The following is a 12500-nucleotide window of genomic DNA, read 5'->3' as shown; positions in this document are numbered from 1 at the left end:
GGAGGAATATTTTAAAAGTCTAAAATGTTTTCAACAGCAAATGCACATGACTACAGTTTCACACAAAATGCTTCCAAAAAAAAATAATAAACGACAACACCAGGTACCATTGCTAATTTATTGAAGGAATGCGCTTCCAGTTTATTAGAATGGTTAACCATACCGTACTGTGAAAGTAAAGCAAACAACACCATCATGTACCATTTAAAAATTTTATTTTACAAACACACGCAACTTTCAAATGATGGTGATGAATTAAAATCCCAAGAATTCCTCGAACTTTGAGGGCGACCCAAATGATGGTGCAACAAAATAGTGCAATAAGGGAGAGCCAGGAGAGGTAGGAGAAGGTGAGGACGCTGGTGAGAATGCTGGTCAGGATACAACAACAACGACAACAACATGCATTTTAAGGCCATTTTCCCTGCTAGAACGGGGGTTAGCCTTGCAGTCCCCATGACAATCTTCTCCATTTTGCCCTATTTTCTGCATCTCTCCTTGTTAACCCCCTTGCCCGCATTTCTTCTTCCACTATCTTTAGCCAAGTCTTTCTCGGTCTTCCCCGTCCTCTACGTCCTTCTACATTCATTTCCATCACTCTTCTCAACCAGTCACTTTCATCCTTCCTCAACACATGACCAAACCATCTCAACCTGTTCCTCTTCACAGCATCAATCACAGGCTCTATTCCCATCATCTTTCGCAATTCATCATTTGTCTTCCTCTTTCTCAACGATACTCTGCACATCCATCGAACCATTCGCATTTCCACCCTTTCCAGCCTTCGTTGCTGCTCTACGTTCATTACCCAGGTCTCGTTCCCAGAAATCATAACACTTCTCACACATGCAGCATACACCTTTCCCTTCAGCTTCAACGACACTCCCCTCTCCTCATCAGCACGCCACTCAGTTCCCGAAACTTCTTCCATGCACATCTCACTCTAGCAACCGTTGCCGAGTCTGATCCACCTTCTCCATTCAGCATATCTCCGAGGTAGCAAAATGTTTTCACACCTTCCAGCTGCACGCCGTCTCCAAGATCCAACTCAACATTTCCTCAATCTGCGGCTCCCTCTGTGCACACCTTACATTTGAATGTAGCTGCCACACTGGTTAATGACCCTCTCAAACCACTACATTTTTGATGAACCCACTCAGTGCACATTGTACATTGAATGGAGTTCATTCCGACACCCTTCCTGCACACAGCACAGGGCCACTTCCCAGTTCTTTCCGGAGGTGCCCCCTATGGTGAGGATGCTGGTGTGAATGCCGGTGCGAATGCCGGTGAGGACAATGAGAGGAACGCTGGAGAGGGTGTTGATGATGTTGAGGTGGAGGGAGCAGGGCTGAAGAAATGGGTAATGGGGAGCTGCCTGGCAGATTGCCCAACATTTTGATGCAGCTCTTTGTACGGGAGCAGCACATCATCAAAGCCTCTCTAAAACTTGAGGTACCTCTCCATGACTGGGTTAGCATCTTGCACGCTGTCGACAATCACCCGCATGTCCTGCAGCAACACGCCCTGGAACTGGACTGTGAGGTTGGACCTCGACACCTCTTCCTCATTACTGCCCGCCGCCGCCTCCTCCTCCTCGGAAACCTTTGGAATGGCATCCAACTCGTCCTCGATGAGTGGGCTTCGGGAACGGTTAAGCATCATGGTTTTCAGCATGAAGTCCCTCGTCTGCGTGTTGTCCTCGATCCATATTCTGAGAGTCTTCTCCATCCTTTCCATGTGGATATTCCGGACATGGGTGACCACCTTCGTACTCGATACAGTGCTCGCTGAAGCTTTCTCATGAATCGCCTTCTTCCGTATGTAGCGAACGGTGGATTCGTTGACGCTGTAATGCCTGTCAACAAAGGCCGCACTCTCTCCTCTCAAGAGGCGGTCGAGCAGCTCCACTTTCTGGCTCAGGCACATCACTTTCTTCTGCCTCTTGGTAGTCTACACATCTCCGGCACTGCTCTTGCGCTTGGGAGCTATGATTGAACGATGAGCAGAGCGAGTCAAAACCACAGGTTGAAGCAATGGGACGAGAACAATAATCGAGATTGAGGACACAATCTGCATATATGTAGGATTGCGAACATTGTGGGTATTTGCGGGAGCCCATTGTTTGTGGGGGATGTTATCGGATGATGCCGTATTGAGCCGATCTGCTAATTTCAATCGTAGATTTAATGAAGCGTTCGCATTCTATAATTCGCGGAGGATGACATCTTCTCGTCGCTGATGGAACATCCCCCGAAGCGTTTTCATTGTGTGACATCTCTGATGATGCTTTGCCGTAAATTGCAAACTGTAATTGTTTTAATGAAGCGTTTGCATTCCATAATTCGCAGAGTTGACTTGTTTACACATCTGGTGGGATATCCCGCAAAGCTCGCTTATAGTGCGGCTAAAATTCGCGCCCGCGAAAGCCACGAAAACGCAAAGCACATTAGCACATGGCAGTGAATGTACGGTACTGCACTGTACTGTATAAGCAGGTCATGCTCACGACTTGTACAAGATGTTGTTTTGCGTACGTCTACCTGCTTTTTGCATGGCTGGTAAAAGATGGGTTTTATAAATGTGTCAAGCTAGCAGCCCGTTAATTTTTTTTTTTGCACCCCTTAAAAATAGCGAATTCGTGTAACATGGCCGCGAATAGGAGGGGGGGAGGGGGGGGGGGGGGGAACGGCGATTTCCCGGAACACATCCATGAAAAGAAAAAAAAACCGCGAATTTGGGGGACACTTTTCCGCGGATCGAGAAACATGTCGGATTTTATAAACTACGAATATGTCGATTCCGCAAATAGCGGGGTCCGACCGTATCTTATTTTACACTTGAAACCATCCCCATTCCCCATGGTGAGTGCAAATACGCAGCAATAAGGCATCCCCAACATCAATGGAAACAAATGGCCAACTTCGAGTGCATCACAACCATTCATAGAGCCATTCACAATAGGTCATTTACATTTTCACACCTTGGACACTTCTCTACTCCATTGCAGGGTGCTGCTGAAGCAGTCCTCAGCCAAGACAAGAGTTTAGAATTTGTTCAGTGTTGGTAAACAAGTTGGCCTCATCTTTGTAAACAATGGGATTCTAACACCCATAAGGAGATGTTAGCAGACAACACAAGCTCTTATTACCACCAAAGGATAGCACAATCTTTCAGGTAACACCCTATCTGTGACGCACAAGGATGTTATGGTTTCGTTTCCAAGTGAGACCACACAGAGCATTGCATGCATTGACATCGGAGCTGTGGGACACGATCAAAATGCAAACGGCGATAACGGATGAACATAATTGAACAGGTGGACGTTCAAAAGCTCAAATACTCACCTGAAGTGTTTGAGGAGGATGAGACGAACGGGACTTTCGGGGAATCAAAGGCAAAACTGCAACTTGAGTCGGGTGTGTTTGGAGCAGAGGCCTGAGGGGACGATTGCATTCTTAATGCATTGATGGCGCAGAGCTTCTCTTCAACAATGCGGCCATCTGGTTAAGGAAGCAATACAAAAACCAAACATTTTAATTGTTGCATCGCAATACAAGAAAAATCAAGCATGGGATTACACATATGCTTGCATGTGTCGGTCCAGAATGAAGCCCCACACACATTGCGATGTTTTGTGAAACATTCAGCGATGGAGATCGAAAGGGAAACGTGAATGGCACCGAACTATGGATATGTTGTCCCTTTCGGTTTTGGCATTCGCCCTGTTCCCTCCTACATCAATTAGTCTATAAAAGATGTCCCTGTGTGCCAGTTTGGTAAACATGGTTTCATTTGCAGTGGATGAGGAGGAGAGGGACAAAAAATCACAAAAATAATGTGTTTGGAGGAAAAATGATGAGCCAGTAGATTGAGGAAGAAGATTGAGGAAGTCAGACTCCTTGTTGGATTGAAAGATGACAAGCTCGATAAAACACTTATGCATTCAATAATTTACCTGTCTACAATGTGGGACCTTCGAAAATGAAGTAGTCCTCCCAGAATGCTCGGCGAGCATGTGCATAACCCTTTAGCAGCAATGCTGATCAATTCATTTTTCCGTATATCGTGTGTGCGACATAAGCATTGTCAGGTAAAATGACTCACAAAGCTTTTAAAAGAAGCCGGAAATACTTGGAAAAGTACCTGAGAGGAAGGACTGTGCTTCTGCACAACGAAAGAGTTGGAGACCTTTCTCAGCTCGCCCACGTAACTAATATTGGGGCACGTACTGCAAAATCCGAACAACGTGGGCCAGCATAAGGCTCGGGGGATCGTACAGCGGCGCTTCTGCCATAAACCCCCAATTATCCCTGGGATCGAGTGATCTTTGAACTTTATGGGAGGGCCTTTTGTAAACATCGTAGGATGACGTCCACATTATCAATGAATGCCGTTCAATTGTTCGATTGATTTTCAATGATCGATTCAATGATTGAATATGCATATGTGTGGATGTGTGTGTACATGTTGAGGGCATAGCCTTCAAAAGCAGTTTCAACAATCTTCTACGATGAGAATATGGAGAACACAACAGTAATTTACCCGGACTTTACCCCACCTAAATGGCACTGGTATTGGGGTTGTGCCACAACACACGAGGCCCACACGCAAACACACACACACACACACACACACACACACACACACACACACACACACACACACACACCTGTGTGCAGTGAGAAATAGAAGGCAGCACTGGTATGGCACACGTAAGTGGAGGCCGGGGAGTGCGCAGCAAGGAGAAAGCTGCACACCGATGCTAGAAGCTCACTATCCGGAGGAGAACCTATTAACTCCTCAACAAGTCGCACCAAGGCACGGCTCACGGCAGGAGGTAAGCTGATTGGGTCTTCATTTTCGTTCTCCTTCAGTGATAAAGGCAGAGAAAAGGGTTTCCAGTGTAAAAAAATCCTCTTTTGAGAAAAGAACGACAATAAAAAAACAACAACAAGAAACATTATAGATGCACGAGCACGAGAAGGTCGATGCAAACTCAGGTTTAACAAACAGTGCTTTACATTGGCAGACCCAAACAGCAAGAGCATGACGAAGACTAAGGAAAAGCAATGATCACGAGGTGGACAGGATAGCCGAGACCCTAGAGGTGCACACACACTCCACTCTAAGCTGTCTAGCCTGGGTTTGAATCCCAACCCAACAGTAAACTGTTGTCTGGTGTTTTGCAGGTAGGGACGGCATCCCTCGGATGGATGTTAAGCCGGGCGTCCCGTCTCCCGCATTTGTGAACGTTAAAGATCTCACGGTGTCCTTCGCAAAGTGCAGGTGAGTTATCAACGGCATATACTGAACAAATTACAAATTCCTCTTCGAGCCTACAGGGGGCAGTGCATCAGCGGCAAAGATGCACACCGCCACAAAATGATGCTGCGCGCATCGCAGTGCTGCATACAAAACAAGACCTCACGATTCACTCCGACACTTCCATTCAGGTTGCTCCAATAAATTACAATTACTCCAGAATATTCGTTGATCCACTTCCTTCAAGTCCGACAAATCAATTTCCTTCATTTCCTTTCGTTGTATGAAGCAATCAATGTACGATTTAGTGCTTTGTGTGGAACGATCGAGGAAAGAGGAAACACTGAAAATACAGCGGTCGGGTCCTGGAGGGACATACCAAGCAAGGTAATGAACAAACGGGGAAAGAGAGCGACAGAGGAGGGAGAGGAAACACTGCAACCTGGGAGTAAGAGGTTGGGCTAGGAGTAGTAAAGATGGAGGGTAGGGATGGGGGATAACATGACGCAGTGGTGCACCACCTGCTGGAAGTTCTCGAGGAAAGATTGGGATTGAACAGCCTCAAGAAGGAATTCGTCAAACAGGAGGAAAGAGGAACAGGTGGCCATAGAGGAGAAACAAAAGCCATTAAAGATCAATGTAGATGTAGTTCAAATGCTTTCTTCTTCAATAGTCAAGTCCACACAAATTGCTCCATGCAGTTTAAAAATAAATCACTCAAAATCGATGACATGCTTGTGATGGTTCAGAGAATAATCTACGTATTACATAAGCAAACTGACAGAATGGATGAACTCAAACATCCTCTTACCCCCTCCCACCTCTCCCCTTCATACATGCACATGTATGTGAATCCAATTAGCATGACACTCCGTAAATGCACAATCGCAAACCGCAAGCTGTGGTGTCAGACTCGAAATTCACTGACGGAAAAATTGAACAAATGTGTAGGAGTGGACATGTTAAGGCCAAGGAGAGAAAAATTCATCAACGTTCGCTCGATGAAGTCTGTCATATACGGGATAAAACGGAACGGCACGACTACGCCCACATCCACACAAATCTCTGTCCACCGATCCGCATCCAAGTGGAAAATTTGATTCAACGGCAAGGAGGATTACTGATTTTTTAAATTTTTTGTTTTGTATACAGGATCGAGGCTCGTGAAAGAGCTAACATTTATCACACAAAAAAAAAATCAAACAGATACACTAAATATATAATAAGGGGAGCGGTAGACAACATGGGGAGAGAAGGGGAAGCACACAAACACAACATTTGAGAGCAGGGACATCGGGAGATCTGTGGGAGGGAGAGGGCTTGGGGGAAGGAGGCGTGGGAAAGGGGGGTGAGGGGAGTGGGAGAAGTATAAAACACACATTCTGATGTGGAATTACCGATCATGTGTTACTATTCAAAAAATTCACACCTCTGGGTGAGTAATCATGCATTAGGTACAACCCCCCACCCACTCCCTGCCCCTACAAATAAATGTCTGGGTCATGGACAGCATAAGGTAAAGAAATTAAAACAATCGATGACATGGACAGACAGACGCACAAAAAGAGAGTGACAGGAACATAGCCACGCAAAAAAGCGAGGAACAAGGACAGACATGCGAAAAGAGAGGGACAGGGACAGAGATGCAAAAAGCGAGGAACAGGGACAGATGAGTGCGCTAATATAAATAGAAAAACAAAGACGATACTCCTGGGCACCCACCTGCTAAAATAAAGCAGTATACTACACCGACTAAAAGTATTTTAAACGGTATCACGGTATTTTAAACCAATTTCAGTAATTGCTGGGAGCCAGAGCAGCATGTAGAATCATACTAACGTAATCATAAGACTTTTAACAAACAAAAAAGAATACATATTTTGGGGAGCAACTCCCACCCTCCCCATCCTGATTTTTCTAATGCCGTGAAGACTTTGGTACATCATGGGTGAAAAGACAGGCACACACGCAAAACGAGACAGGCACACACGCAAAACGAGACAGGCACACACGCAAAACGAGACAGGCACACACGCAAAACGAGACAGGCACACACGCAAAACGAGACAGGCACACACGCAAAACGAGACAGGCACACACGCAAAACGAGACAGGCACACACGCAAAACGAGACAGGCACACACGCAAAACGAGACAGGCACACACGCAAAACGAGACAGGCACACACGCAAAACGAGACAGGCACACACGCAAAACGAGACAGGCACACACGCAAAAGGAGACAGGCACACACGCAAAAGGAGACAGGCTCACACACAAAAGGAGACAGGCAGACATGCAAAAGGAGACAGGCAGACACACAAAAGGAGACAGGCAGACATGCAAAAGGAGACAGGCAGACATGCAAAAGGAGAGGCAGACATGCAAAAACACAAAAAGAGACAGGCAGACATACAAATAGAGACAGGCAGACATGCAAAGAGAGACAGGCAGACATGCAAAAAGAGACAGGCAGACATGCAAAGAGAGACAGGCAGACATGCAAAGAGAGACAAGCAGACATGCAAAGACAGACAGGCAGACACGCAAAGAGAGACAGGCAGATTTGCAAAAAGAGACAGGCAGATTTGCAAAAAGAGACAGGTCGACATGCAAAAAGAGACAGGCAGACACGCAAGGAGAGACAGGCAGACACGCAAAGAGAGACAGGCAGATTTGCAAAATGAGACAGGCAGACATGCAAAAAGAGACAGGCAGATTTGCAAACAGGTAGACATGCAAAAAAGAGACAGGCAGATTTGCAAAAAGAGACAGGTAGACATGCAAAAAGAGACAGGTAGACATACAAAAAGAGACAGGTAGACATGCAAAAAGAGACAGGTAGACATGCAAAAAGAGACAGGTAGACATGCAAAAAGAGACAGGTAGACATGCAAAAAGAGACAGGTAGACATGCAAAAAGAGACAGGCAGATTTGCAAAAAGAGACAGGTAGACATGCAAAAAGAGACAGGTAGACATGCAAAAAGAGACAGGTAGACATGCAAAAAGAGACAGGTAGACATGCAAAAAGAGACAGGCAGATTTGCAAAAAGAGACAGGTAGACATGCAAAAAGAGACAGGTAGACATGCAAAAAGAGACAGGTAGACATGCAAAAAGAGACAGGTAGACATGCAAAAAGAGACAGACAGATTTGCAAAAAGAGACAGGTAGACATGCAAAAAGAGACAGGTAGACATGCAAAAAGAGACAGGTAGACATGCAAAAAGAGACAGGTAGACATGCAAAAAGAGACAGGTAGACATGCAAAAAGAGACAGGCAGACATGCAAAAAGAGACAGGCAGACATGCAAAAAGAGACAGGTAGACATGCAAAAAGAGACAGGCAGACATGCAAAAAGAGACAGGCAGACATGCAAAAAGAGACAGACAGATGTGCAAAAAAGACGGGCAAACATGCACAGAGACAGACAGACTCGCAAAAAGAGACAGACAGCTGTGCAAAAAAGATGGACAAACACGCATAAAGAAACAGAAACGCAAAAAAGACACACTAAGCATGGTAAAAATAACAGAAAAATGGTATTCCTATGGTAAAATGAATCTAGCAGGGAAAACGGCCATAACATTCCTGTTGTTGTTGTTGTATGGTAAAATGAATCAGCAAAACAACAACACAAAATGAACCAGCAATTCAGCTCGGTTAAAGCAAAACGTGGCACAGTAGTTGGGTAAAGGCAACACACCTGCAGCAGAAGGCACGTCAGCAGAAGCTGCTCCACGAGTCGGGCACGGAGAAGCTGTTTTACATTGAAAATCTGGGCCGGATGAGTCTCTCGTATTAGGATCTCCACGGCAGCCATTAGTGTCTCCCACACTCCAGCCTGAATAGCACACACCAAATGTTCACCTTCAGGAAAGTCTACACAACAAAATAAAACAGGTTTAAACTGAAAAAATTATATAAATTGCCATGAGGACCGTGTTTTGTTTAACTACATTACATAAGCAGGATGGAGCAAGAAAGACAAACAACCTTCACACGTGAATAAAAATCACATTACAAGGAGTGTTTGAATATATAAAACAACAACAACAACAGGCATTTTAAGGCCATTTTCCCTGCGAGAGCGGGGGTTAGCCTTGCGGTCCCCATGACAATCTTCTCCATCTTGCCCTATTTTCTGCATCTCTCCTTGTTAACCCCCTTGCCCGCATTTCTTCCTCCACCATCTTTAGCCAAGTCTTTCTCGGTCTTCCCCGTCCTCTACTTCCTTGTACATTCATTTCCATCACTCTTCTCAACCAGTCACTTTCATCCTTCCTCAACACATAACCAAACCATCTCAACCTGTTTCTCTTCACAGCATCCATCACAGGCTCTATTCCCATCATCTTTCGCAATTCATCATTTGTCTTCCTCTCTCTCAACGATACTCCACACATCCGTCGAACCATTCGCATTACCACCCTTTCCAGCCTTCGTTGCTGCTCTACGTTCATTACCCATGTCTCACTCCCATAAATCATAACACTTCTCACACGTGCAGCATACACCTTTCCCTTCAGCTTCAACGACACTCCCCTCCTCATCAGCATGCCACTCAGTTCCCAAAACTTCTTCCATGCACATCTCACTTCAGCAACCGTTGCCGAGTCTGATCCACCTTCTCCATTCAGCATGTGTCCGAGGTAGCAAAATGTTTTCACACCTTCCAGCTTCACGCCGTCTCCAAGATCCAAATGAATATTTCCTCCATCTGCAGCTCCCTCTGTGCACACCTTACACTTGAATGTAGCTGCCACACTGGTTAATGGCCCTCTCAAACCACTACATTTTGATAAACACACTCACCACACATTGTACATTGAATGGAATTCACTCCGACACCCTTCCTGCACACAGCACACGACCACTTCCCAATTCTTTCCACCTCACCACATGCTTTACCACTTGCCATCACCTTCGTTTTTCCGATATTCACCTTCAGACCTTTTGCCTCCATACATTCCTTCCACTTGTTCATCTTCTCCTTCAGTCCATTAATACTTTCTGCAATCAACACCAGATCATCTGCATTCAACAACTCCCACGGTAAACCCTCCTTTCCGTTCCGAGCCAGCACCTTCATCACAGCTACAAATAGTAGTTGACTTAGTACCGACCCCTGATGCACTCCAACCTTCACCTCAAACTCACCACTGTTCCCATCCTTCGTCCTTACAGCTGTGCATGCTCTTTTGTACATTGCCATCACTACTCTGATCAACCATTCCTCCACTCCTAACTTCCTCAATGCCCATGTCACTACTTCACGTGGAACCCTATCGAATGCTTTCTCCAGATCATCAAACCGAAGAAACAACTTCTTCCTCTTCTCCATGTACTTCTCCTGCAACTGCCTCACAATAAAAAGCGCGTCTGTCGTTACTCTTCCTGGCATAAATCCAAACTGCATTTCGTCAATCTTCACTTTCTTCCTTATCCTCCTCTCCAACACCCTTTCCAATACCTTCATTCCATGCTCCAATAACTTTATCACTCGATACGAGCCACAGCCCAGAGGGTCACCTTTCCCCTTGTATAGAGGGACGAGGGTACTCAGTTCTCAATCCACTGGAATGCGGCCTTCTTTCACCACCAGATTGCAGATCTCTGTCATTCTCTTCACACCCCAATTTCCCGCTGCCTTCAACATATCTCCCACAACTCCCGTCGGCCCTCCCGCTTTTCTACTCTTCATTGCTTTTATCGCTTCCTCAACTTCCTTCTCGGTTATCTTCTCTGCCGGTCCTAAAACTGGGTTACTCTCTATGTTGCCATCCCATTCATTCTCTGCATTCAACAGTATTTCCATATATCTCTTACATCTTCCTTTAATTCCATCTGGGTCCACAACGATTTGTCCCACTTCATCCATCAAGCAACTCACCCCCATCACATCACACCTCTCTTTCGCTATCTGCTTTGAAATCCTGAATACCGCTCTCTGACCCTCTTCCGAATCCAAGCATTCTCTGAACATTTTCCGACATGCCTCCTGCGCCTTTGCCACCTCTTTCTTTGCAGCCTTCTTGGCTGCCTTATAACTTTCATGCTCTGACTTTTCTACCCCCATACCCTTCGCCTTCTGCCACTCCTTGAACTTCTTCCTCTTCTCGTCAATCTTCTTTCCAACTTCATCATCCCCCCACCATGTTTCCGAGTGCATGCTCGGTGGTCCTTTTGTCCATCCACATACCTCACCAACGGCTCCCAACAGACTATCTTTCATTGACATCCAACCACGTTCAAGCTCAACCACATCATCCTCTACCCTACTCAGCCTCTCTTTTAATGCCTCCCTTACTGTCACCTCTTTCAACCTCCACACCTTCATTCTCGGTTGGTACTTCACCCGCCGAGCTCTCCTCGCACCTTTCACCCTTATGTCGCAGACAACCAAATGGTGCTGTGAAACAGCCTCCTCCCCCGGGATCACCTTTGTGTCCCGGAGGTGCCCCCTATCTCGCCTACGCACCAGCAGGTAGTCAACGGTTGTCGTCGACCCACCTGACGTGTATGTTTGAATATATACTGTACTATAATTCACCAAATGTCCGTCCGTCTGTCTGTCTGTCTGTCTGTCTGTCCGTCCGTTCGAAGGTACCGCAAAAACCGCTGAACCGATCGCAACGATATTTTTGGTGGGTAATCCTGGGATCCCCAGGAGTAAAATAGGCTATTTAGTTTTTCCAATTTCAGCTTTGGTCTCCAACATTCTCAGGTTTGGACTCCCGCATAACGTTCATCGTGACGATGTTTTCATTGTGACGATGTTGTTTTCCCGGGTGCCGCACGCACGGCTGCACCGATCGGACTCGGTGACCTCGGACAAAGACCTTTTATAAGGACACAGGTTGAATCCCTGCTTGAGAGAATTCCATCCCCCTCCCCGCCATCACGGCCGTCTCTCCAACTCACAATCCCACGAGATATGCGGAAAGGACGACCCAAAACCAAAATAAACATCATTAAACATCATTTGTATATCGGTATATAAGTCAAGAAAGTATATAGGTCAAAGAAACTCAGAAAGAAAGTCAAGGATCAAGGTCGAAGAAATGATATCACTCGAGGAGGTGAACATTCACAAACCAAGACATCAAACTGTCCAAGACGCATCATGACGGTATCAATAAAGTCAAATCAAAATGAGCTCCCTCGTGCATCTCACATGTACTTTTAATTGTCAAATTCAAAATACGAGCCATTAATTCTTTATTTCCATAC

At 45.8% G+C, this 12500-nt stretch overlaps 1 protein-coding gene across 1 annotated transcript in view; it reads right to left on the bottom strand.

Annotated features, from left to right (window-relative positions):
• The window catches only part of LYST (lysosomal trafficking regulator), a 457799-nt gene that overhangs the window by 199601 nt on the left and 245698 nt on the right, over positions 1-12500 (bottom strand). Inside the window, exons 21-23 of the mRNA XM_078785068.1 lie at positions 8974-9111; positions 4673-4871; positions 3348-3503 (exon numbers count right to left, since the gene is read on the bottom strand). Coding sequence (XP_078641194.1) covers positions 3348-3503; positions 4673-4871; positions 8974-9111 — 493 coding nt within the window. The remainder of the gene's footprint in view (positions 1-3347; positions 3504-4672; positions 4872-8973; positions 9112-12500) is intronic.

The sequence above is a fragment of the Myxine glutinosa genome, chromosome 9, assembly GCF_964187855.1.
Source record: "Myxine glutinosa chromosome 9, kmMyxGlut1.1, whole genome shotgun sequence".
In the NCBI taxonomy this organism is placed as follows: Eukaryota; Metazoa; Chordata; class Myxini; order Myxiniformes; family Myxinidae; genus Myxine; species Myxine glutinosa.
The sequence above is the reverse complement of the archived record's forward strand: the minus strand, read 5'-3'. Positions and strand labels throughout refer to the sequence as shown.